Genomic DNA, 27,986 nt, shown 5'->3' on the forward strand with positions numbered 1-27,986 from the left:
CAGCCCCTGACGGTGAAAATAGTGCACCGTCCTTGGAGTGCACTTGAGATTACGAATACTGTTTGGAGTTGATTACCTTGCGGAAGTTCTTAGTATCTTCTTTTAGAGGTTCTGTGATGTCGTTATTATAGATTTATCTTCGCAGGCTTCGATTTCAATTCTCCTATGTTTAGATTGCTTACAGTAACGTTGCCAATCGCCTTCGGACGACGACTGTCTGACTTCGAGTAAAGTCGATTTATTTTTATTGGGGGTACGTTTGACATGCCAGTTGAAACATGCGCTTTGGGTGGAGAAGGTTACCTCAATTTTAGGGACAAACTTTTCTTTTACTTGAGTAAGGTGTTCCTAAGGCAGAAGACAGTTTTCTTTAGTGTTGCGAAACGACAGCTGCCAGAAAATAAAAAAAGAAGGTGACAGGTAATTTATAGTCACATCAACATTTGGTCGCGTGTAATCATAGTTCACTTGCTTTGAAAAAATTTTTTCATAGTATATTAGCAAGGAAGGACACTGTTCTCAGTTATAGAGTCTTAAACATGACCAAACAGATGATATGGCTTGGTGGTCACCACAAGACGTAAAGTAGCATCACTCTTAGTCGGTAAAGAAACCACTCGTGTAAAATTCAACAGAGCAAGCACATCGCGTAATTTGACGTGATCCTTCCTGTACCGCCTTTTTGTATCCATGATCGCCTCTTTATGCACGGGTGGTTGAAATCTCCCGACAATACTATCGGAGACTAGGGATACGTGCATTTTATGAAGTACGCGAATTATTTAGATTTTCGTTGAAATCTACTGGCGAGTTTAGCGGACGGTGACACACTCAGACAGCACAGGTTACAAAACATGATACTGCAGCGTGACCCACTAAATTTCAATTTCGGTCTCTGCTTCAGTGACATGAGGGTGAAGTTGGTTTTTGCAGCTACTTACGCGACGCCACCACGAGAGGCCATCATATCTTTCCCAAAAACAAGAACAAAAAATGCTAGAAAGTGACAACTCGCAGTCAGCCACATCATGCGACAGCTATGTTTCCGTGCCAAGCACGGTGTCAGCAAAGGAGCCCTCAATAAACGAATGCAAGTGGTCCTGTTTATGAATAAGGCTTCTGAAATTTGACACATTTCGGCATAGGTTCCTGCTCTTACTCTGCTGTCTGGGTCAAACAATTGTGGGAAGCGCGTTTCACCTCGGAAGAAGGACCACCTTGTTATTCGAATTGTAAGTGTGCAGGTAGTTGCAAAGCAAAATTTTATCGCACAATAACCTGTATACCTCGTTACGTTTACAATCGTTAAATGCGAAGTCTCGAAGCCATTGCCCTATCAGCTGAAATACTCCTCCTCTACTCCTCCTCATAAAAAAAACTCGCCTATCCGATTTTCAAATGTTTGTTCCGCAACACCTGTAGATGTCAGATTAGTTTCTCAATCGAGCGCCTAGATTATCCACAGCGAGACTAGCTTGATTTAATTGTCTTTAGTAGGAGCTCTTAAGATGAGTTTTCATTTTTTCAAAAATTGACCGTATAGAGGCGACATCGAAGCTCTTGAGGCCAGATTTTATCTCGTCTAGGGCTGAGCTCAGAACAGGGACAACCTCCAGCAGACTTCCTTGAAACCAGGAAAGTGGACAGGAAAACGGCGCCACGGTAGCTCAACTGGTAGGGTACCGCACGCGTAATCCAAAGCCGTGAGATCGTTCCCCACCTGCGGCAAGTTATTTTGAGTCACCTTTATTTCCATTATTTTTTATCACTTCTTTAATTCATTCAATAAGTACAAGTCAGTTTTCCTACGTTGTACTTGGTCTCAGTGCTTGTTGGCTTCTTATGATGTGCTTAATAAAAAATGGGCCCCTCGGTTAACCCCCGTGTTCGTTTATAATATGTGTGCGTGTGCGTGCGTGCGTGTGTGCGTGTGTGTGTGTGTGTGCGTGTGTGTGCGCGCGTGTGTGTGTGTGTGTGTGTGTGTGTGTGTGTGTGTGTGTGTGTGTGTGTGTGTGTGTGTGTGTGTGTGTGTGTGTGTGTGTGTGTGTGTGTGTGTGTGTGTGTGTGTGTGTGTGTGTGTTTGTGTGCGTGTTTGAACGAGAAGGGGACCCGAATGACTCTAGCTACAACTATATGAAGGCCAGAAATAATGAAGGAAAGGAGAGTGTACGTCAATGTTTGTTGTTCTAATTCAACTGCACGCTGTGGTATAAAGGTTATAAACAGGGATAAGGTGTCTCAGAACGGCTGGCGAACGTTTCGATAAGAGGACCTATCTTTGTCAAAGATGGCCTCGTCATACTCGGTATGTTAGCTTTAAAGGGTTAGTAGAGGGACGTCACGTGCGGTTGTTGTTGGTGGCGGCTGGTTGTAAAGAGAGAATTCAAGGAGAATGAGTGCTGTCGCCTGACCGGAGTAAGCGTGGTTACTAAGGCGAGGGGACGAGGGGATATGCCAATGGTAGACTTTCCTTCTCCACCGGACCCATGGCCAGTTCAGTCGACGTCTGAAGCGTCAGTAAACGGACATTACTTTTTCTACATTCTTAAATACCACGGTGTGCTATTCCATCTCTCAGCTCCTCTGTTGAGTTTGTAATTCAGCTGCAGACATTATAATTCACACGGAAACGAAAGTGAACGAAAGTACAACTTACCGTGCGTCTGAGCCGATGGAGAATGTGCATTTGTCTCCAACCGGTAACAACTTTATTCTCTCTCTTTCTCGCTGTGTGTGTGTGTGTGTTTGTGTGTGTTTGTGTGTGTGTGAGTGCGTGCGTGCGTGCGTGCGTGCGTGCGTGCGTGCGTGCGTGTGCGCGACTGTTCCGACGGATAAGCTACTGGCCAACTTTCCTGCTCCTCCTGTTGAATCTATGTCTAAAGCGTCACTAAAAGGACGCCACTTTTGCGCCTTGTGTGCGCATTTTCAACGCAGTGCCAAATTGCCACAATTTAGAAATAGTTGGAAGCAATAGGTATCTAGCAAACGTGCATAAATGCAGTGGTATGAAGCGACACCCCATTGGGCGCACTTCTTTTTACACCAAACGTTATGGTTTTGGCCCAATGAGTCGCTTGCGTCATGTCTAATGGTTTGTATATGATTGAGCATTCTGACTAAGAAAAATTAATGATAGCCGCACTCAAATCGATAAATAGCAAGCTTTACCGTTGTCATGGATGGACACCCGACTGCTATCCGGTACGACACGATAGAATGTCATGAGGAGTACGAAAAGTCAGGCAACTGCGCACATGCAAAAACACAGCCTGTGGTACAATGTGCATAGGTACGCAGTACAGCAGCTCAGGCCCAGTAAAATTATGTGCTAAAACTGGTTAAAGCAGTTTAGATGAGAAATCAGAGCGCACCACTAAGATGTGTACACGTACCATCCTCAGCTATCAATTGTGACTTCTGGCCAATCAACTTGAACAAGACGTTCCATCGCTTACAAGAAGCAGCTCGAGCAGCGCCTGTCTACAGAATTATGCCTGTAGCACTGCTTCCCCGTCCTTGTCGTAGACTTTTCTTGCATCGGCAGCTGGCGAAAGCCATTTAAGTTTTGTTAATCGACTAACGCTTATTTTTGCTCACGAGCATACTTTTTCTCCGCACCACTATATGGCGCAACGTGTCCAGAAAGAGTGCGAGACACGAGCCCAGCTGCCGCATGATGCGTTTCTCACGGCATGCATCGACGCGCCATGCATTTCGGAGGCCACGTGCCGACTCGCGGCGGCGCCGTCTGATGGTGAAATGCGTTCGTAGGGAAGCCCAAAAGATTAGTCCCGCTGCTGTGCACGCCTCAAACATAAGGCGTTTTAGAGCGCAGCTATTAGGCGCCCGTTTCTGCGGCGAGCTACACAATCAGCGTATCTGAGCCAACGAGCACTGCGAAAGATTAAAGACGCGAGGAGGAAGGAGGAGGAGGAGGGTGCACCGGAACCATGAGGCGCAAAGCGGAGGAGGAGTGTATGGCGAAAGCGTGATAAGAAAAGTGTAACGTGGCGACGATGGATACGAGATGGCGCTAGAGTAGCGTGTGGCTGCTGCTGTGAGCGTCGTGTAGGAGGTTTGTGTGCAGCGGCTGCTGTGAATCGCGCCCACGCGTCATCCAAGCACTGCCTCTCTTGATCTCCACATTTTCGAGGCAGTTGCACCAAACTTCGCTCCATTTGCAGCGTACCGTACGAGGCAGACTGTCCGCGCCAGCGAATAAATCGCGCATGAAAACATGTGCAGAGCTACCCTCTAATTTTGCATTAAGAAACATCGTAATTATCGGTGAATTTTTTTTAATGGTGGAAACACGTTTTATCGATAGAACCCTGCGCGTCACCTTCTACACTGATCGTGAGTTGGGTTCTGCCGATTTTTTTTCAACCCAGCCCCGACGGCACACTGAACTAAAAAGACTATGCTGGCCTATGTTGTGTCAGTAGCCTGTTCTTATATGCTATGAAGCCGGTCAGAAAGCCCTCTATTCTGACGGAAACAGGTGCCATGACAGCGACGTGATGGAGCAGAAAGCGACTGGTTGATTAAAGTTTATAATTCCCGTTGATCGCTTCTTACGCTCGGATAGGTTATTCCCATGCAAGCGATGCGGCTGCTGAAGTACCACTTTATGCATAATGTAGTAGATGGTATATCCGGGAAAGAACTAAAAATTATTATTTTATTTTCTAGGCAGATCTTCGCTCAGGTCAGCAAGGACGTATGCGACACCTGCCCACAGCGCTGTGCAGAAGTCGAGATTCTGCGGGTTTTCGACGGTCATAGTGTCCCCCTCCGTGTGGTGAAAGTAAAGGTATTGGTCATTCTCTGTTGATAATGAAGCCACAGGCACGCCCGCCTTGATCCAGGAAACAAGATAAGGTGCCGCTGCCCCAATCTTCAGCGACGTAGCGTTGATTTTGCTAAATAGCCGAAGCACTTCTGCAATCATACATCTTGCCCGATCGCTGTGTCCTCTAAACCCGAGACCCGTTGGTTTGAATGTACCCGTGTCAGACTCCATTGCGATGTTTATGCGTTCAACCTTTTCGTCCCCATGTACCTTGTAATATTCCTTGGCACCTAAAACGCCTATCTCCTCTGCAGTCCACAGCACAGCGCGGATAGTGCGTCGTGATCGTAGTCCAAGCTGATGTAGCACATCCAGGGCTCGCCAAGATATGAATGCGCCTCCACCGTCATCCATAGCACCCTGGCCGACGTCCCACGAGTCCAAGTGTCCACTGACTATAACAACCTGCAGTTCAATGCCAACGTTATAGCAAGCACAGATGCTTAGTCAAGCATTGGAAAATGAGAGTCGCAAGCAACAAAGAAATATCATTTACGCAGTAACTCTTTCGGATCATGTATATGCTCTTGTAGTACATATGTATTACCACAGTGAAATAAATTCATTGGCACTAATGATGTTATGGATGTTGTCCGAACACTTAGCATTACAATTCTCGGAATATATGTAAAATAATTGCAGAAATACTATTTCGCGGTTACAGAATCTGAGCGTAATGAAGGTACTAAATAAAAACTCTAGCGAAACATTGCGCGATACTGCCACCTTGCAACCGGTCAAAAGCAGGCATCGCGTTGCCCCCTCCTTGACACCGGCCTCTCTGAAGCACCTGTCTTCGCAGTGCCAAAAACCGTCCTATATTGCTGCATCGAAACCTATATAAGTTTTCATAGCAGTTTCAAAGCTTTCTTCATGAACATGATGGCGAAGTCCTTTAGATGTCTTCTGACGACTGTATCAGTCGTAATGGTGCCTGTGAATGCATATGTGACTGCACAAACGATTTAACAGCTGTAAACCGGGTCTACGTTATCCGTAGATCCATCTGAACTTTCAGTTTGGTGTGGCAGTTACTTTCAAGGCATTGTGGCGTCGCCAGACTTACCATCTTCACTTTACCACAAGACGAGCAAAACAATTTGCCTTGCACTGTGAATGTGGTGCCCAGAACAACCCTAAAGAGACCGGCTAAGGGACCTGCAGAAGTAAGATGAACGTCTTGCTGCTCCTTTCATAGAGATAGCATTAGAGTCGGATTTCATCCGCTTTGGAGGTATCATTGTCTGCCCTAAAAACAAGAGCCGATCTCGAAGGCAGCGCAGTAAAACACAGGGAGGAACGAGAGAAAATATGATTTGACGCATGCGCAAGAAGTCTCTAAGAGGGCCTTTGGCATGAGAGATGCATCTGCGCAGTCGTACACTAATGTTTAGAGTGTGAGTGTAAAACTTTATCAGCTCTAGATTCACTGGTCTTCTGCGGTCTTCAGATGGAATCGTCCACCTTCTAGCACAACGGTCGGTTGCCCTTAGTCCAGGGCTCCGCTGGATGCTGCTGCCAGTTGTGCTCGCCGAATCAGACCTTCTTGGTCGACCTGGCGATCGCTGGAGAGCACTCCCTCCCATTGCTCCGCACTCGGGTTTGGTATAACGGGTACCACGTCTATCTTCTGGCATGCCCACGTTATGTGATACAGCGTGGGTGTTTCGTGGCACCAGGGGCATTTGTCATTGTATTGTGTGGGATAAATTTTGCTGAGTACGTTTAGGTTAGGGTACGAGCCCGTTTGTAGCTGCCTCCACGCGACAGAGTCCTCTCTGCTAAGGGAGTTGTGCGGTGGTGGATACCGCTTTCTGCAGCCCTTGTAGTAATTTAGTATCGCCGAATAGTCTTGGGGTACAGGTTCGGTCTCCTCGAGGTCGCCTATGTTGGATGCTCGGTAATAAGTGTACCCTCGAGCTATCCTGTCCGCCTCTTGGTTCCCTGCCACTCCCGTGTGTCCCGGCGTCCATACTATCGTATGCCTAATTGGTTCTTCTTTTGTTTGTCGTTCTGTTATGGGGTCTCCGGAGCGGAGTATGCGGAGCGCTCCGTGCCCTATTCTGCCGCGTAGGTAGTTGCGGCACGCTGTTTGCGAGTCTGTAAGGATTGTTAGAGACCGTTTAGACCGATATCCCTCCGCTGCCGCTAGAGCGACGGCCGCTTCTTCAGCCTCGACTATCGTACAGCCTTGTAGTGATGCGCTGGTGATCTCGCGTAGGTTCGAATCAATCACCGTTGCTACCGCGTTGCTGTTGCTCTGCCCCGCTGCTCTGGCGTACGTGGATGCGTCCACGTATACTGTCGTTTCTTGGGGTGCTAGTGTCTTGTGTAGGTATTCAGCCCTCGCTTCCCTGCGCGCTTTGTGTAGGTTGGGATCCATGTTCCGGGGTATGGGTGCTACTTTCAGTGTGTTGCGATACTCGTCCGGAATTGTTTCGGTCCTCTGTATCTCTTGAAGTTGATCGGCGCAGCCTAGGTTCTTCAGGAGCTCCCTGCCAGATGGAGTCTGCTGTAGTCTGCGTTGTTGGGAGACTAGTTGCGCCTCTTTCAATTCGTCGAAGGTGTTGTGTAGTCCTAAGGCTAGGAGCTTTTCGGTTGAGGTGTTGTGGGGAAGGTGGAGTGCGGTTTTGTAGGCTTTGCGTAGAATCGCGTCCGCCTGTTGTACCTCACTCTTGATGGGATTGTAGTATGGAAGGGTGTATGCCACTCGGCTGACGACCAAGCTTCTGACCAGCTTGAGTGTGTCCTCCTCTCGCATGCCGTGGCGTCTGTGTGAGATGCGCGTGATCATGCGGGCCACTTGTAGGGTGGATGCCTTGAGTAGGTCGAGCGTGTGGGTGCAGCGTTGGTTTGACTGTATCCACATCCCCAGGATTCTGATGAGCGTCTTTTCCGGTATCGGCTTCCCCTCGAGGTAGACGTGGAGCTTTAACTCGTCGCTGGTGGGGACTGTGCGGTTTTGCTTTCCTCTCCAAACTCTCAGCAGCTCGGACTTCTCAGTGGAGCAGGCTAGCCCTCTTGCTCTGACGTAGTCCTCTACGAAGGTGGCTGCCTCTTGTAACTTCTCTTCTTTCTGTCTGAGCGAGCCTGTGTTAACCCAGATGGTGATGTCGTCGGCATACATGGCATGGTGTATGCCGTCGATTTCATTTAACTGTTTTGCCAAGCCAATCATTGCTACGTTGAAAAGCGTGGGGGAGATGACCGACCCTTAAGGCGTCCCTTTGTTTGGAGTAAGGAACTTCTCTGATCGGAGCCCTCCGAGGCCAATCGTTGCCGTTCTGTTTGAAAGGAAGGCTTTGACGTAGCCGTAGACTCTCCTCCCGCAGTTCAGGTCGTTCATGCCCGTGAGGATAGCTTCGTGGCTTACATTGTCAAAAGCCCCCTTGATATCCAATGCCATTATTATATTCTCCCCACTCCTGGGGACGTTCCCGAGTACTTCTTCTTTGATTTGAAGCAGTACGTCTTGGGTCGATAATTTTGCTCTGAATCCAAACATGCTGTGGGGATACAATTCGTTGTCCTCCATGTACTGTTGTAGTCTCAGCGTCACCACTCGTTCGTACAGCTTTCCCAGGCACGATGTGAGCGAGATCGGTCTGAGGTTCTCAATTTGCAGTTTCTTGCCCGGTTTAGGAATGATCACTACCTCCGCATGCTTCCACTCCTCGGGAACGGTCTCAGCTTCCCAGTGTTTGTTGAGAAAGTCGGTTAATTCTGCGACTAACTCTTCACTGAGGTTGCGGATGAGTGCGTTATTTATCTTGTCTGCACCCGTGGCTGTGTTTCTGGTTGTGTTTCGAATCGCTGCGTAGACCTCTTCTCGCGTGATGGGTCTGTCCAGGTTAACGTTTTCTCTTCCGCGGTAGCGCTCTGCGTAAGCTGCTGGGTTTGTGTCCCCGAAGCATTTAACGCGTACCTTCTCCAGGAGTTCCGAGTCTGGTCCCTCGAACTGGTGGATGAACCGGTAGATGGTTTTGTTGTTTTCTGCCTTGGTCTTGGTCGGATCTATGAGAGCCTTGAGGATATGCCACGTCCTCGCTGTGTTCAAAGTTCCGTTGAGGGAGTCGCTGAATTGCTGCCAATTTTGCCTTGCCAATTGCGCCGCGTACTCCTCTGCTTTCGCTGTGACTTCTGCGATCTTTATCTTTAGCTTCCTGTTGTATTTTTGTTTCTTCCACCTCTTGGTGAGCCCGCGTCTAGCTTCCCACAGCTTGAGCAGTCTGGCGTCTATCTCTGGCGTCTGCGTCGTTCGCGCGATTTCTTTGGTGTACTTGCGCTGTTTTTTGATGAGCATTTTCCCCCACTCTTCTATCGATTGGATCCCGTTCTCGGCGAGATTCCTATCGCATGCGTCTCGAAAAGCGCTCCAGTCCGTAATTTTTGCCGATCCCAGCTGACGCCTTAGCCTGTCCGAAGTTACTTGCGTCTTGAGTATGTAGTGGTCACTACCCAGGTTCTCTAACAGGTTCTCCCAGATTGCTTGTTCCGCTCCTCGTATGAACGTGACGTCGGGGCAGGTGTCGGTACTAACGCTGTTTCCGATTCTGGTTGGAGTGTCTGGGTCTGTGAGGAGGTTGCAGTCGGTGTTCTCTGCTGCCTCCGCTAGCGTTTTGCCTTTTGGGTTTGCTGTTTGGTATCCCCAGCTTTTGTCCATGGCGTTAAAGTCTCCTAGGATGATTAGCGTGCTGTCTTTCGCTAGTTTGCGTGCGCCATAGAAAAGCTCGTAGAATTTTGCCTTCCTCTGTTTCGGGGGGCTGTATGCATTTACAATAAATATACAGCCCCTCTTTCTTTTCTTCTTTGGTATAATTTCTACAATCACGTGCTCTACGTCGGTGTCGGCTATCCTGTCGTGGCTTATGGCGATGAGTGCCTTGCTGACTAGGGTTGCCGTTCTTCCTTTCTCTTGAGTCTCGTAACACGTGTATCCTGCGAGTGTTGGTGTCGTGCCCGTCTCTTGAAGCGATATGATGTCGGGCGGTGTTTGTTGTGTGTGAATGTATTGTTGGAGGAGGCCCTGCTTCTTACGGTAGCCTCTGCAGTTCCATTGCCATATATCTAAGGTTTCTTGCTTGCTTAAAGTTGTACTGGCCATGTTTAAGCCTCGGTGTTGTTTGCGGATGTGTCGGCGAGGGATGCCAGCGCGGGGCGGTGGTAGGCCTTCTCTCTAATGTTCTCGGTAAACTTCTGCTTGCGGATGCTGCTCCGGAGCTCTGTGACTTGTAATTGCACTTGCTGCATTTGTTGCTGCTGTTGCTGCATCATCTGCTGCATCATTTGCTGAATCTCTGCTTTAAACGTGGCGAAATCCTCGTTGCCTGCTTGCCATTGGGCTTGGGTTTGTACGGTCTGTGGCTGCGGAGAGCTGTTCGACCTAAGGTCTCGCACTGCCTTCGTTAGCTCTGCTATTTGGCGTTCTAGCTCTTTCTGCCTAGAGCGTGATAGCTCTAATTCGCGTCTCAGCGCTATTTTCTCTGCGTCCTCCTGTCTAGGCTGTTCGCGGTTGCTGTTTGTGTTGTTCTTTTCGTTAGCTACCCCACCCGAGTGCGGAGCAAACCAAGGGTTTTCGGCTCCCCAGCTCACCTTGACGCCGCCGCTCTTTCGGGTAGGCTCGTTCTTCGTCTTCTTCTTCTGCTGCTGCTGCTGCAGCTGGCTCCCTCCCTTAATGGCCAGGGGCGGCAGGGGCGGGAAGGACCGTGACCGGCTCCGTGAACGGCTCCGCGACGCCCGGGATCTCGAACGGCTCCGCGAAGTCTCCCTCTCCGAGCTGAACCATCTCGGCTTCTTGCCGCGGTCGTCCCGGTTGCGACGTCTGCTCTCGCGTCCACCGCCGTTGTTGCCACCGTTGGTCTTGCCTCGCAGGTCCCTGGTCCCTGGCTTTCTTTAGTCGGTCTTGGCACTCCCGCGATCCGGTAGCGTGGTTGCCTCCGCAGATCAGGCATCTCGGGGTACACTGGTGATCCTTTGGCGGGTTCTGCATCCCGCACTGTTTGCAAGCCTGGGCGTCCGGTGTGGGGCACACGTCGGAGCGGTGACCTTGTTGGCAGCAAACGTAGCAGATTTGTCTTGTGGGCCGGTACGGGTAGCACTTGTACTCGGCTCCGCAGTAGATGACGTGTTTCGGTGTGATGGGTCCATCAAAGGTGATGACGGCCGTCTTGGTCTTGCCTAGTCTTCGGGCGCTGTGGATGGTGACACCCTGTGTGCGCGTCCACAAGTCGGTTTTCAGTTCCTCCGGTGTCGCTCCGGGGTCCACTCCGTGTATCACGCCACGCCGGGTGTTTTCCGGTGCGGCCACGTAAGCGTTCACGTCATATGAGCGTCCCTCGATAGTGAGGCTAGTGATGCGCCTCGCGAGCTGGGCGGCCTCTTCGTTCGGCGTGCTCACGATTATTATGTTGGACCCTGTGCGGAGTCTCGTGATCAGGTCTCTTCCCTCGAACTTGTTGCTGCATGCCGCGGCTCGGCCCGGGCCACTTGAAATTGCTGGAGCGACTTGACTACGAGTTCCTTCGGTCGCAAAATAATCTTGAAGTCGTCTCTGGGGAGCGGGGGCAGCCTGTGCGGTGCTGGACGAGAGACTCTCGATCCCACTATCAATCGCACATTTTTATGGCATTATTGACGGACTTCACCCACTTTGGAGGTACCTAACGGAAAATTTGAAGTGTGTTCAGTGTACAGAAGTGTGTAACAATGCGCGGGAAATCGCAAGTTTGTAAGATATGTGAGGCATAAAATCGTCACTTCCTTTCATAGGAGAGTGTTGCAGATTACCTGCCATGTGTGCACGTGTGGCTGATGGTTACACGACCTCTGCGACTCGCAATAGTGAATGAGCTCTAAGGGCGCATTCACACTTGCATTCATTGGCATTCACACTTCCGAGTCGTAAGCGCGAATTCACAGTTGCGAGCCGCAGGGGTCGTACGACCGTCATGTGCCGGCGACCAGGCAGAGGCTGGACAACAGCGACGTTCACAATTGCAAGGGCCACCTCAGCGACCTGTGTGGTCGCCTTCTCTTTCGAAACAAGAACTCTCGGAAATGACATCGCTTCATGTTTACCACCGGCAATGACAACAGGATGCACGAAGTCTCGCGTGCTGCTTCCAGGGCATCGCTTATTAGTGTAGCGGTTTGCAAATTGCAGTCACAAGGCTGGAAACTAGAGGAGCGTGCGACTCGCCTGCAACCGTCACATTTAGACTAATGCGGCCATTTGCGACTGTCGCTTTGCGACTAGAACTTTCGCACCCCCTTTGCTACTCGCAATTGTGAATGGGCCCTAAAACACCACCACCCGCCACCGTGCCAGCACAACTGCCTCCACCCACCCGGCGCCGGCTTAGCCCGCTGCATGAAGTTCCATCTTTCGGTATTTGCTGCTATGGGGAAGCGTGCATTGCATGCATCGACCGGCGTGGGCAGTTTCGTCGGTCTCGTGGCCCTCGACAGCTTTTTGTGCTCCTCTGTGATTCAGCCGTTTCATGACTTCCGCCGCTCGTACATCGTGCAGTGGTGCACGAATACCTCAAAAACAAGCCCTGAAAGGTTCTTTAGGGTGCCTAAAGAAAACAGGTGAGCGCTCAGACCGAAGGGCATAAAGAGGCGAATATACAGGAACACTGCCGCATGCACATGTGTGTTGCATGAGTCTCCGGACGTCGTTGCGCCTTGATTGTTACACTTTGCTCTTACCAGTACACAAAGCTGACAAATAAATGTTCCTCCTCATTTCCACCTGTTATGTGACTTGTGTTTTTCTTTGCCAAAATTCATCCTGCAACTTCAGTAACTCAGCCACTTTCCCATTCCGCCCTCAGTGCTTTTCCTGTGTGTCCCCGTTCTGCAAAGGTACTAATAGTTGAAAAATTACTGTTCGTGGTAATGAATTATCTCAGCGATTTCCAATGGGAAAACTGACCTTCATGTGTAGACATGATACGCTTTTTTTTCCTGGAAAGCATGAGCACTACAAGTGTCATATCTGCAGATTCTTCCAGTTTGTGTTTATTACAAAAGGAGTGTCCAGTATACAAGGTATGCCTAAGTGCCTTAAAGGGAAGCTGTAAGGTTTTCCAGAAAAAATGAGTGAACATCTGTACATAATGGTTTTCAACCCTCCGAATTCGAATATCGTATCGAAATTGAGCGAAAGAAAGCGCAAATATATTTTATTTAGACGAAAAGTGCCGCAGCGGACACGCGCAGCTCGCGCGTCTCGTTCCCGCCTGTGATTGGTCGGCCGCCTCGTGACGTCAACACTAGTGTTCGTCCGAACCGACCGCTGCCGCTACACATGAAGCGCGGTGCCAGGTAGTTTGGTGCTGTTTTTCTGAGACGGTAATGGAAAATTTAGAGAGACTGCGTTTTTCTGAGGAGTTCGGAGTTACTCCCTACATGTACGAAGCCGATTGCGAAGAGCCGGCCTCTCGAAGAAGCAAACGATGCTGGTGCGAGCAGTGCTTTCGACGCGAACGAAAGCGAAGTCTCGGGATCTCCTCGTGTTGGAAATTCTCTTGGGTGAGTATGTTTTTTGCAAAGCGATCTAGTGATCTCGCCGATCTTTCGCCGATCTAGTGAGCTTGTTTCCAGTCAAACAACTGTAGTGTTGTGTTCCTGCATGCCTCCTCGTAGAACGTAAGCGGTGATGCGATCGTCGGCATTTGTGCGCTGTTCAAAGCTGTCGGCAATCTACAAAGACGGTTTAAACGCGTGAAAAGCTTCCCGGTTCATGCATTATGTGTAGTACCCTTCATCTGTGCGCCATCCGCGCACTACTCGTAACCGAAGTCGTAAAGGCGGCGAATTCCGTCGGCTACGTGAGACGGTCGGTTTCTCACCGCGCGCGAGAGAAGGGGGGCGCGTAGCGTCCTGGCGTGCGCCGGCTTTCCAGCACATGCAAACTCTACATTTGCACTGCGTTATGGTAGCTGCATGCAGGCTGTTTTACAACACACGTGCAAATAGAAAATTCGGGGCGCTTTGCGTCGAAACCTGCGTCAAGGGCGGGAGATAAACATGCACCTTCCGTTCAGCGTGCTAACACGAAGGAGCTCGCAGTAAATCAACACCGAGGTTTGGGCGAGTTCGTGTATTCATAAGGCCTTCCAACACCAGTTATCATCAGTCAGTCCGCAATCGTGCCGTCTTTGTTTTCGTTGCTCCGATCTTTTCGCGCTGCGTTTAGAAAGCCTGCTAGTGGCAAGTAGTCCTCTCTCATTATGTGGCCATATACAGCAACTGCGCAGGCCGAATTGCAGGGCTGGCCGTATACTACCACTCTACATACACGCAAACGCACCAACAAAGGAATGCAGGGTCGATCGAAGCAGATTACGATGGCACGCACGCAGAAACAAGCAGGGTCAGGCACGGTTGCGGAGGCTACGAAGGAACGGAACACTAGTGTTGACGTCACAACACCGCAGTTTCCGGTATCCGCTCGCATGGTCAGCGTCAGCAGCAGCGTGCGGCATTCGACGGGGGGCGGAGCTACAGCGCAATTTTAACCGACGATTACGTTGCTCCTAATTGAAAAAAAAAAACACCCAAATTTTACCTACATGGTTTATAATGTTCCCGCATCCGTATATGAGCGTCTTATTGAATTCAACAGACTCTTCAGCTTCCCTTTGAGTTGCCTAATTTTACTGCTAAAGCTAGCATTCTTAATGAAAGAAAAGTGTTGTTGGATTATTTCACCGGGCCTTTCATTGAGGAATAGGCACTTCTGCAGATTTTTTCTATGTCCTGCTGCAAAAGTTGACTATCTTCAGCTCCCCTTTGCCACCATTACTCGAGTTGTGGCCAAGTGCAAAATATTGTAATAATATGTACTTCCGTTTTTAGTACAATGTTAACTTTGTTCTGCCATGTCTGCTTTCTCATTTCCTCCAGCAGTAATGAACATGTCACGCATTTCATATACTTTGTGCAGGTATAAAACTAATAAATTTCCAGTTTTTTTTTTGTATGGCTGTCAATAAAGCAATGTTCGCTTATTATTCTGTTTTATGTATCTTGCGTCTCATTGTTTCTGCCGTGGCCAGCGAATTTTCACTTTCATTAGTTAGCATGACTATATCATAGAGGTCTTTCAGTATCGTGCACTATTTCAGTGCATACATTATAAGCTCTTCAACACTTTCGTCTTTAAGGCATTGCATAAAATCTTGTTTTTTTATGTGTGTTCATGAAATGCGCTTCGCGTTTTCTTACGTTTTATTTTTTTTATTATTTCACTGTCTTTGAACATTTGCGTATCGTAGTTTAGAAGAAACGTACATGTCATGCATTTTGGACTTTTGTTCATTTTTTGAGCCTGTTTGATACCACGTTATAAGAAAATCTTTGTTTTCGGAAACGAAGCCAATAAAACGAGGCCAAAGAGCTGTGTTGTATAGGAAGTGGAATTTACCTATGTTCTAGCACATTCTGGCGTAATCGAAGTGGGTACGTGCGAACAAACGAAGAACCAATGGCGGCTGACGCACCGGTTCGCAAACAATGTCAATGCGCGGCCTAGCGCGCGTGTGTGATTAAAAAAAAAGGCACCGCGGACAGGCCAAAATAAAGTAAATGTGAACGATGTGCGGGGAGCGTCGGAGCGGAGAGGGTCGGCATAATAACAATAAAAGGAAAAAGACAAAGTTAACTTGGGTGAGGAGGCGCCACTCGTGTGGTGTTTCTGTTGCCATGACAACGTACACAATCGTGTGCGCCGCCATTTCGCTAAACTATCGCCCGCCTGCTAGGGCCGTAACTGAAGGGGGTCTTAGCGCTATCATGGAAAGAGCGTCTGTATTAAAACTGTCGATGACAGCTGTGCGGAGATTTACCCCTGGGGCGCAGGTTTATCCAGTAAAACGACATTTTCGTCATTCGGTTGTGCTGCTTTCTTCACCGTCACTACTACGTGACAATATTATATATATATATATATATATATATATATATATATATATATATATATATATATATATATATATATATATATATATATATATATATATATATATATATATATATATATAGCCCAGAAACCTTAGTGCCGTTCTCCATTGCACTCTCACCAGCACTTTGCTTTCGATGCTTGCTTTAATACAAAACATAGCCTAAAGTAGGCAAAATTATTTAAGCAGGACGAATCAGAATGTCTTTGCCCCTATTCTTCTTTTAGCCGAATTCGGGCTGTGAATTCGAAGTTAACATATCCATTCCCAACGGTGGGCCTTCCTTGGACCGACCGGGGCTATCTGTCGGCAGCTCCATGGCACGGCGCTGCTCTCAGCTCTTTAAGATGTCGGTTGTGCTTCACACGTCCACGACGTATACGAGCAATGACGTTTGATTCGTTTTCTGTGGAGCAAGGTACGAACGCCCACAGAAATCCACAGAGAAATGCAGCGCACGTAGGGAGCAAGGTGACTCGCTTTGACAAGTACGAGGTGGTGGTGTTGAGTTGGCAAAAGGTCGTGAAGATTTGCACGACAATGAGCGTTCTGGGAAGCCGCGTGCGCCATTGACTGACGATAAATTTCCCGCGTGGATGCAATGGTGAAAGCCGATCGGCGTGCGCACCTCAAGGATGTTTCCCGGGAGCTTGGAATTTTCTATGGCGGTGTTACGACATCGTTCCCAGGTCCTCAGGGTACCCAAATGTTTCATGTCCGTGCATGCCTAAGAAGCTGGATGGCATGATGAAAGGCAAGCGAATGATTGCTTCACTGAACGGTCTGCAACGGTATGCTGAGGAAAGTGGAAGCTTCTTGGACCGCATTATTACTCGCGAGAAAACGTGGAAACTGCATTTCACGTTGGAATCGAAGCAGCAGAGCATGATGCGGAAGCATCTAAGTTCGCCTTCGACAAAAAGAAAATCCATTTAGTGCAATCCCTTGGGAAAGTGATATTAATGGTCTTCTGGGATCGCCAATAACCGCTCCTGCTGGATTTCATGCCACGATGTGCAACCATGAGTTATTGTTCTACCCTGCTACATCATCTACTGGCTGCCATCAGGTGAAAAGGTATTCTCGATGTGGACAACGCGATTACCATCGACGACAATGCGAGGCCACATGTGAAAATTGCAACTGCCGACAAGCTCCTGTCACTTCACTGTGAGAGTCTGGATCACCCACCGTACAGTTCAGACCTCGCCCCAAGTGATCTCCACGTTTTTAGTCCACTGAAGTTCCTGGCATGACAGCCATTCAGGTGCAACAATGAAGTTATGACAGTAGTTCGTCGGTAGTTCCACAGTAAGCCGGACGAATTATACCTGAGGGGCATCTGGAATTCAGTGATGCGATGGGATAAATGTACGAACGGGTGCAGAGATTGTCGAAATATGGTGTAAGGTACATAGAATAATATGTATTTTTGTGATTGCCTGTGTGCACCTTCTTTGAATAGTAAAAAAATGTGGGCAAAGTATTCTTAATGCGCACTCTTACACATGGTATAGTTGGAGAATTGTGGCTTCGTGCTTAAAACAGAATGAATACACAGAAATGACGTCGAGTCGACTACCTGTCTTCAAGGAGGCTAGTGAGAGTAGTTCACGTTAAGTGTAGAATAGCGTCATCATGCAAATTAAAAAAATCTTGCTATTGTTTTTCGTTGGTATTGAACTGCCTTCAGAAGAAGGCTTACGTCAAACTTCAATCTTAAATGCAAGTACTATGCTTGTTGTCTTGTAGCACATTCAAGACTTAGTATATACTGAGACAAGTCTTCCTACCCAATAGTGTCACTTGCTGCTCCAAAACAGCCAGTCGCAAAAGTTTAAAAAAACGAATCTTCCATGTCTCACTGAGGAACTTGATTGTAATTTTGTTTTCTCTAAAAGGGAAAGAAAGCGAAAAACAGGCCCGGATTTCTGTACATTTTGGGTTTTGAAAACGAATTATGTTTATAGGTTCTTACACTAATTCACTTTCTGTAAAGTGAACAATGAGCCCTCTAAGCATACTTATGCGATTATGCTGAATCATTAGTAAAAGAACGGCGGTCATATTTTCGCCCCTACGCGAACCATATCGCGGCATGCCCACAGGGTACTATTTATTTCAACATAGGTAGAGACAGTGACATATTGTCAGCGGTATGAAATATTGATTTCAGAAAGCATCTGTACAGCCCATCGCTTCCTAGAGGCATAAGTGTAAATATTCGTAGCTTCAAAACGAAATGCGCGATCATTATTATAGCAATAAATCACTTTTTGACGCGTAAGCGTTAAGGGCCCCGTGTGGCAAAAAATCCGATGTCGGTGTCAGATGTTGCTCGGCGAAATATTATTCCGAACCAGAACCCTCCGCGTGGTGCAGAGGCGTTACTGAACTGATTCGTCGAAGTAAAGAAGTGCCAGAAAAATGACAAAGTACGACCTAAGCACAACCAACAGACATGATAGCGTCGGTGTTTAATTGGGATACACCAGACAAAAGTTTATTCTGTTGCGCGGAAACGCAAACACAAACCCCTTTGCCGAGCGGTGCAAACAGCATCATCACACCAGCACCATTGTTTTGGTCGCTACTCGACATCCACGGGGCGCTTCAATTAGTGAGTACTTTAAATAATTGTTGTCCCGTTTTGTTAGGCATTTGTAAGTTCTTTGCGCAATATAGTCGTACGGTACCCCACTTTAATTATATGCCATGTTCCATGTTCTGTATACCATGTTCTGGTGCCATGTTCTGTATACCACCCATGTATTTATTTATTTGTTATTTTGACAGCTTTAAGACCAAAGACATCCGTCATTTTTTGTACCACTGCACGTGTTTTCTTTTTCAGTATCCCACTTTGTGCGCGACTGCATTTCTTACATTGATAAATGTTTTTACTGTGCACGCCATTAGTTCCTGCGTTTTTATCATGCCCTACCATTGTGCGTATTTTAAACCCTGCCAACTGTTCATGCGCCTAGATTCCACATATTTGTCAGTCTGTCTTTGGTTGTAGTGTCTTTTCTTGTTACTGTTGTCATTGTAATCGGTATACTTTATCGTTCTTGTGTGCAGTTTTACCATATGTATAATGCCAGCCAACATTTCTTTTCTCGTCGTGTTATCATTTTTCCCGCCCAACATTGTATTTGCCGTCATACCTCACTATCATCGATTCCTCTCCTTTGTGTGTGTTAAACTGCAAATTTGAGCCGTACGTTGTGCACTGACAAGTTACTTTGTACTTTTTATTACCCCCCCTTACTCAATGCCCTGTCAAAAGGCCTGTAAGGTATGTTCAATACATAAATAAATAAATAAATAAATAAATAAATAAATAAATAAATAAATAAATAAATAAATAAATAGTTTTATTCCCGCTTTGTATGTTGTGTCGTGCTGCTAGCCGTCGTAATCCCTAGGGAGCCTTGAGTGCCGCTCTGTTCAATAGAGATCACGAAATAGCATAGGCTTTGCTTCAGTAAGCATTCTCCCAATTCGCAATTTTGTGCGAGGCGTGGTTTAATATTCGTTTTCCGTTGAACCGTCGTTCTAGACGCATTTTCTCACTGCAGGTGAACGGTGTGCGATCATCCCGATCACGACCGCTATTGTCTGGTAAACAGAGAACATAGGTTGAGCATGCACGTGGACGTGCAATGCGAACATCACGGGATTCTGCGTAAAATACTGAAGTGGCTTCGGCAGTTATACTCGTACATGCTGTGAAAGTTAACTCCATTGCTGTCGAGTATTCTGCGCTAGGCAACGTACTTTGTCATTGTCGATACGCAAAAACATTGTGTAATGGCTGGTTTCTGTCGCACCCTGGAATCCTCAGTTAAGAGGATGTTCCTTTAGCTTATGCACTCAGCGTCTTCTGTTATTATTATAAAAAAAAAACCTACATGCAGAGAGAATTGAAGGCGCATATCATACAGTATAGACACAGCTCTGATGCTATAGCCCGCAGCCTGCCTCTGTTTTCTATCATAGATGTGGTGGTGGTGGAAGCCTTTGTGGTTAACTTACACTCCAATGTGACGTTACTTCCCGCTTTTTAACAACCAGGACAATTTTTTTTATAACCTAACTACCATCCATAAAGTGCCCGAGAAGCATCAGCCAGTACGTTTAGTGGGCTTTCTACCAGTCTTACCCCCTAGCCTTCGAACTGTAAACTGCCATTCTGGACTTTCTGACAAATTGTGACTGTACACTGTGTGATGTAGGACGGTACAGTGATACTGCGTAAGACTAGGAACGCTTTTGCGGGCTCCGTGACAGTGCCCACAGAAATAGTTCGTCTGTACGTGCGTGTATGTGTGCTTAGGTTTTTCTTTCCTTCTTTTTTCCTTCTCTCTCTCACCTATTGCATCCCCTTGCCCCTGCCCCAGTAAAGGGTAGCCAACCGGAGATAATCTCGGGTTAACCTCCCTGTCTTTCCTTTGCCTTCTCTCTCTCTCTCTCTCTGCCATTTTCGCATAGACAGGCATACCAACCGATGTCTTCGCTTTGTCGAAACAAACATTTTGCTCGACATCAGAGTGAGGTAGAACTTTGACAAGACACAAGAATACCGCAGCAGGAAAGATGCGTCTTCTTTCTTGCAAATGAGGTTTTGCGAACGAAACTACTGTCTACAATACGCATTTATTTGCTGTGAATAATTTTCTTTTACAATTTGAGAACTTCAGAGGAATATTCAAGACAAGAAAGCACAAGAACCTACCTCTCCAGGTTTCTCTGTTCCACGAATATCAGCTACAGTGTTTCGAGAGATTACGGAAGAGAGATTCGTGTTGCGTATGACCAACTTGACTGAGACTGTAAGGCCTGCGATATAGCAAAATGAAAAGTGAGAGTTACTGATGTAAAAATAAAAATAGATTCTATCCAGACTCAGCTCTCAACGCTCGTTTGCGAAGTGCACAAACTGTTCGACACCGCATTTAAGGTTACGTTTTGTGTAGGCAGAATGTATTTACAACGAAGCGATCGGAACCTAAAAATTCTTCGCTATACAGGTGACCTTATTGTAAATAGTCCGCACCGTACCGCTCGCAATATATGAGGCTTATAACACGCTCAGCAAAAGAAAACCTTTCTGTATTTATTATGACACAAATTGTGCTTAGTGTACGAAGTCGGCTTTTTTTTTTCTGCAAATTCGTGCGACGGAATGTGTCCCTGCCGCAAATATTATGGAATCAGAAGTGCAGGTCATACTCCGCTGGAAAATCAGGCAGCGACGGGAGGGGGAGCTCGAGAGCGTGCAATGCCGCTATTTCCTCCTTTTCATCAAATTCTGTCGTTCAAACGCAGGCTCATCGCCACTGCTGCTTTGTCGGCCTTTGCCTCCTTCCCGTCCTCGAGAGCCTCGACGCCGTCGCAAATGAACCTCCGCGCGTTCGGCAGCTGTTATTGCGTGGCAACAAGCGACGTGATAGTTAAGCGATCCCTCGATCTATGCAGCAGGCGTGGAAACACTAGTCGTCATTATTGCTATCATCAAATGCGTCGCTAGTGATGTCGCGTTTCGTAGAAAATACAGCCTTTCATCTTCATTTACGCCTGACCTCTGGCGGCACGCTCCGCAGAGCACTTATAATCATTTCAACGGCTTTTTTTAAATGTTTATTTTAGTTGGCAGATCAGCCATGTGAGCCATGTTTAGAACAATTTGCTGCGGATGTCATATGCTGTAGTGTGAGTTGCCAAAACTTATCACTTCTGTTTATAATGGCTACAACGGCGTTGTGAAATCCAGAGGCAAGAAAGTGACACTTACATGCTCTAGCACGGAGGTTTTCTTGCGTGTGGCAGCATATTTGAGAAGAAGGGCAACCCAACCACATAATTTATCCATACTCGAAAGCCAGCCGTAGCATGAGTCTACCGTCATTGAGGCGTTTTAGTTGGTCACATAGTAAGCAGGAAGGCCACGCATGACTTAAATTTTCTGTAGCCTCGGCGTTACAACTAATCAGCGCCGCCGGCCTAGTGTTTCTGTGTTATATATATATATATATATATATATATATATATATATATATATATATATATATATATATATATATATATATATATATATATATATAGTGGTGCTATATAGACGAGTTTGGTGCTGCAGGTTTCGCTGTAATGATGCCCCCAATCCACACGAAAGAAAGTTGGCCCAACACGAGAACACGGAGTATGCTTCATTACAGGCTATTTCGTTGTCCAAGCATTCATTGCGCGGACTTTATACTGTATTTACAAATGACGGCTCCTTAACAACACGAGCTTCATACATGATGAAAAGGTATGAGGCAGTGTTGCAAACAAACTTACATTGGTTGCTATATTTACTTTTATTACATGTTCAAGAACGCGCTTCTGTCGCTGAAGCGTTGCTCACTGAGTGTGACATTTTTAATCATAACAGTCGCACACTAAATAGCTGCATGAATAGCGTAGCATGAGTTGCCCACTCGCGTAAATTTATGTAAACTCTGGTTTCGCCGGAGCTTGTGCACTTTCAGCTGAGCACTCATTTCCAGCACTCATTTCCTGCCACATAGATGTGCATATGCTTTTTAATGCAGGTATCGAGCGCTGCACCTGGCTTTACCCCCAGATTGCACCCACGTTTGAGGGAGAGGTATGGCATACACATCTGTACGATGTATTTCTGCAAAATCTGATGTCCTTCACCAACGGGTCAGAAAACGAGACGTAATATAAAAAAAGGCGATATTGGCATTGTGCATATGTATCGTGCAGTCACTTACAACGCCTCTGACCGTGTCAAGCTTACTCAATGTAAGCATTCTAGCATTTGTAAGCATATGTAAACAACATAGGGGGGGGGGGGGTTCTCGTCGGAGCTGGCAATACTATTCTTTGCGCATGTAATACTGTTTTCGATACACCGCTATCGATCTTTACCGTGCACAGGGATTGAAACACGGTACTCGGACAGCATGGTTGTAGCCGCTTTTTGCGGCACTGCATCGCGCTGGGTATCCCTTGGGGAGCAAACACAGTTGCCATGCGTTACTAAGGCTCTTGCCTTGATCGCATATGGCAATTAATAAAACTGTTATCCCCAGGGATGAGCGGCGGTGCAAGAAGCACCGGCAGACACCGCTTCGAGTACCGCTTTTTAATCGCCTGACCGTATCACGTGCCCACAATACTAATGTGTGAGATAAGTGCTTACAAATAAACTGCTTAAGTTCGCTTCATTTGTATCATTTCGGTAGGGCGCGAATGAGTCAGGCGTGAATAATACTTTTAGTCTCGAACTCCGTGCTTAATTTTCTTTTGCAAATGAATCAAAATAAGCTTCAAGTTCGACTGCAATAACTAACAAACAAAAGATGTGACAATTACCTTTATTTTGCAGCCGCTTTAGCAACTCCGCGTCTTCAACGGCGAGAGACGCGGCCGGTATGCTGGTTTCATTCGGCAAGAACAGTGTGGACCCGGTGTGAGGGGACGCTATAGACAGTGGGGTCAACGAGCGCACCAAGGCTGCGACAGCGCCGGCCTTCGCCGCCACAGCAGGGCCTCTCGTCCTGTACTTTAACGACCCCATGTAGGAGTCGAACTTCTGGTTGAAGACCACGATCCTTCCCCGCGCCTATAAGATCAAAAGCAGCGGCGTTTAACAGCCTACGATAATTTCATGCGCTTGACATGTCCCGGTCAACATAAAGATTTAAAGAGGGAGATTCGAAATTAAGCAACTGCTACTAAACCACAGACGACAGTACCCAGCTCAAACGTTCATTCTGTCCACAGAACTCATGCTGACGATGTCACAAAACTGGAATAGAAAAAAAGAATGCTACGAGTCCATATTTTGCCGCGTAATTATATTATAGAAGATATTGCTCTTTCTTTATCACGTTTCACCGAAGAAGTTCTCTTGAATCATGCTTGTACAGTCGCGCACTTATGGCATAGGAAAATTTCATTTTTAGCTTTTGTTTTTGGCGGTGATCTGACAATAATATTATGTTATCATAGGTGATTTTCACAGGTAAAATAAAAGGAATTTTAGCTTCTCCGTGTACGGCTAACCTGCACAGAATGTCAGTGCTGTTATATACAAAAAAAAGTGCTGTTCACGCCTTCTTCCAACTCGAGCTAGCATTGCTGTTGTCTCAACAGGTAAAATCACCAGTTCTTGTATCGTTAGCAGCATCAGTATTTGACGCACTGTGGTACTTTCTTTGTCTTTCAATAAGGAAGCTCATGTGACATAAATTAATTTCCAGTCTCTTGTTAAAGATATAGCCACAACATGTCGCGACTAGTACTACCGTCGGCTATGTGCCCAGTTTTTCGGTTTTCCGCTAAAGGTAACAGTATATGCACGGGCTTATTCTCAATCCTCTATAGCATGCTTTTATTTCAAGAACTAGTACTTTAATTTATTGGGAAAGATTTCGAAAAGGTAGTTTTTAAAAACAGGCCGGTCTACGATCTATCGTGCACGGGCGTCAAACTTTAATATACGTGTAGCGTTCATGTTACTTAGGGAAAAAACGAGTGATAGCTGTGTCAGGCATAATGTTCATTAATTTTTACTTTTCGCTATTACGACTACACCAGGCATGTTACTGAGCATTCAAAATGGATACTCTACACGAACACAATTCATAAATGACTGCCATTTGTTGGTATTTTAGCTACTCACTAGCAGAAATCAGTAAGTCCATCAATTGGATTAATAATAACGAATCTGCTGATTCTCATTCCAAATTCTTGCACCTTTTACTCGTAAATATATGTTTAAAATGCCTAATACAATATAGTTTCTGTAAGGTATCTTTTTATGAACTGAGCCATGAGACCGCAGAACAACCTTCACTTAGACAGGTAAGATTTTGGTCAGTTGGCGCAGACGATTATTCATTCTAATTTTGACATGACGGCTGGACAGTGTAATATTACGTCGTCCAATTTTTTGTTTGGTACTTTTGTTTTCTTCCTCTTGCGTCATGGAAGTTTCGTGAAGTGCTGCGCAAATTCATTCCCTAAAACAAAGCGCATCGCAGTTCAACGCACACAAGCAAGCATAGCTGCCCTAATAACTATTGAACTTTGCAGTTGAACCTAGTATGTGCATATTACAGATACCATGAGATGATCACAAGCACAGTTTGTATTCGCAAATTATGTTCCAACACTTCCATTGTCCTTTTGGGTAATAGCGCGAAGTAAATTTTCATATCTTATGCTGTTTCATTTTATGCATGTGGGACGAGAAAATATTATGAATAGAAAGAAGGAGCATGCTCGAAAGGCTGAAACATTGTTGCTGGCTGACAGCAATAAGCAGCAAACACATGACGCAACAAGCGTGGTTTGCCGGCTCGCAAAAAAGAAGTCGTAACGTTTATTGTTCGCAAACAGCGTAAGAGTGGTTTTAAAGAGGGACACTAGCTTTTCCTCAATGCATTACTTTTGTTCCTGCACTTGCACAAGAAAAAGAAGGTTATAATACAAACATAATAATGCATTCACTGATGTCTATTAAAAACCAACGCTATTACTCACCGACAACATATAAGCGGATGCTTTTGTATAACTGATTGTAACACTAACACTTGACTGGCTGAAAATTTTCACGAAGGGGTTACGAAGCCAAATTTTAACCGAACTCAACTGGAAGCCAGCATAGATGGTAGGCCGAGAAGGGATCTTTCAGCATTTTGGATGCATTCATACGGCCCCGCAGGTGCAGAAAAAGACCAACATAGGCTTGAAGCCGGCCATTGACCTTTCTTTCAATGTCTTTCTCAAAGCCTGGAGAATCTATGCCGTCCTGAAGCCTAAAATGCAAGGTTTGGTACTACGTCACAGGCCTAGTCATGCGACTCACTCTGGTTACTCGAGGCTCACTAATGTGGCTATATTGTTCGTATACGACAAGCAAAGACTTCAATGAATATACGGCCGTCTGTTTCTTTTTTTTGAAGGAAGCGATCTATTGAAATTTGCTTGAGCATAAAGCACAATTTTCCCTGTTCAAGTGCATTACTTGATTTTGCTGACAATACTTGCACGACATATCCACTATAGTGCTCCGGTTTATTAATAAAACTTACTAGTTGATCCTAAAATTTTCGTTTTACGATGAACTCAACGTTTGCGAAAATGGCTCAGTGAAGTCATAAAGGAATGCCTGCTCCGCTCGAAAATACGCTGGCCTATCTGGGTTGGTGTTTCCAGAACCCTCCATCTAGCGCTTCTGCAATATAACACGTGCAAAGTCCAAAATGCGTCGCAGTATTCGTAAAGGGCTAACAATTATGTGCTACCACCCAATATATTTCTGCTGCGCAGTCCTTGCTGCTCGGATTCATTGCCATATTTTCTCATATGCCTTAAACTGAGTAATTCAAGAACTCATTAGTGATGCTGCATTAGTGCTTAGCATGAGTGCAGTGAATCAGAGACGTTTAAAAAATTTGCATCTTCGCGAACTAAATGGAATATAAGGTTATGCGCTGCTGTAACCAAAACAACAATTGTACGGCGAAGCTCTTGGCAGGGTTCCGCGACCGTCTCGGTCTTCAGGCGGCGGTGAAGACCTGTGGGCGACGAGGTGGTCGACATCACATGCGAACGCAACGCAATGTGCGCTGGAGCCCAGAATTCGCTTCGAAACGGGACGATCAATGCTTTAAAAAACGGTTACTCCGCATATATCTCCGCTAGAATAGACAGCAACCTATACACACGATTCTTTTTGTTTATTTATCTTACGTATAATTCGTGATTTTTGTTTGTTACGAAGGCTCCACGTTGAAGCCCAGCTAAAAGTTCGTGCAGCTCCGGTGGTGAAAGCCATTGCCGTCGTGTTGCAACGCAGACTCCGTGGTAGCCGTCATTAAAAACTGCCAGCTGTGACCGCGCGAGAATGTAGCACCAAGCGATGCGGCGTCAAGCGATGCCGTGGAGAAGGAAACAGACCCCCTAGTACTTCCGACAGGCGTCAGAACTCGCTTATACAGCTTCACTGCCTTTGATGGGTCAGTTTTCAAATTGGTATACATATGTGAATTTCTTTTTCTACGCTTGAAAGATCCTGCGTTGTCTTAGAAAGTAGAAAAAGGTAAGTATGTGAGGTCTATGACGTCATCGAAAACAATAAGTCAGGACTGGTCCTCCTTACCTTATCGCGATTCTCGTGCAACTCTTCGAATGAATCGACGACCAGGACTTTTGCCGTCAAACCCCTGCAGGCTGTCTTTCCACTGAACCCTAGACCCAAAATGGCGAGCCTCTTTCGTCGAGGCGCCGTCATCCAGGCCTTTTCTGTTCCTCGAATCCAGCGTGGTACTTCCACTGGCTCCGTGTACACTTTGTCAAGGTTCCGACTTTTCAGCAACTTTACCATGTAGTCTATGCTTTTCTCAAGCGTGTCGCTCCCAGTGAACCTCGCGCCGAAGGTGTCCACGAACGAGGCCAACTCTTCATACGTCTTGTTTCGCTCGGAACCATAAACTACCGCATTGACGATGGACTGAACTATTGGGGCATACCCTTGTATTTCATTGACTAGACGCCTGTACGGACCAAAAGAAAAAAAAATGTCATTGTATGTTGTGTATTGGTGATCAAATATTCATATCAATTTTCTGTTAGATAACGTACAGTCAAAATAATCTGCTCAATGCATTTTTATAGGTGTCGTGTCGCTCATGAAAGAACAATGAAGACAAGCAGTGCTACATGGGCTTGGTCATTAAACTCAGTCAGCTGTTTTGAGACATCTCAGCGCTACAAATACTTGTTGTGATTAATGGCTTGATCACCGCATGACGATGCAGTATTACCATACTGTGCTTGTTCTAAAAAAATTTAAAGACAGCTGGAAAAATGCATCTTTTTATATAATGCCAAATTTCCCCTTCAGTTGTTATAGGCCAGAGATATATCAGTGCAATTGTGTCAAATTCTAGTGCTAAACATGACACTTTACTGAGAGACGCAGACTCTAAGTGCTCTACAGTTGTAAACCAGGCATGTAGCTCGAGCGGCCTTGTTCAACAAACTTGAACAGCTGGCAATTCTATTAAGCTTTAAGAAAGAAGAGGACAACTCCCCTTGTCGAAACGTTGGCTGCAGCAACATTGTTTGTTCAACGACTGTTTATC

At 46.4% G+C, this 27,986-nt stretch overlaps 1 protein-coding gene across 1 annotated transcript in view; it reads right to left on the bottom strand.

Annotated features, from left to right (window-relative positions):
• Positions 1 to 4,681: 4,681 nt before the first annotated feature.
• The window catches only part of LOC142574984 (carboxypeptidase Q-like), a 31,801-nt gene continuing 8,496 nt past the window's right edge, over positions 4,682 to 27,986 (bottom strand). The window contains exons 2-5 of the mRNA XM_075683961.1: positions 27,002 to 27,395; positions 23,206 to 23,455; positions 20,558 to 20,661; positions 4,682 to 5,257 (exon numbers count right to left, since the gene is read on the bottom strand). Of these exons, the coding sequence (XP_075540076.1) occupies positions 4,682 to 5,257; positions 20,558 to 20,661; positions 23,206 to 23,455; positions 27,002 to 27,395 (1,324 nt within the window). The remainder of the gene's footprint in view (positions 5,258 to 20,557; positions 20,662 to 23,205; positions 23,456 to 27,001; positions 27,396 to 27,986) is intronic.

This window comes from Dermacentor variabilis, chromosome 3, assembly GCF_050947875.1.
Source record: "Dermacentor variabilis isolate Ectoservices chromosome 3, ASM5094787v1, whole genome shotgun sequence".
NCBI classification, from domain to species: domain Eukaryota; kingdom Metazoa; phylum Arthropoda; class Arachnida; order Ixodida; family Ixodidae; genus Dermacentor; species Dermacentor variabilis.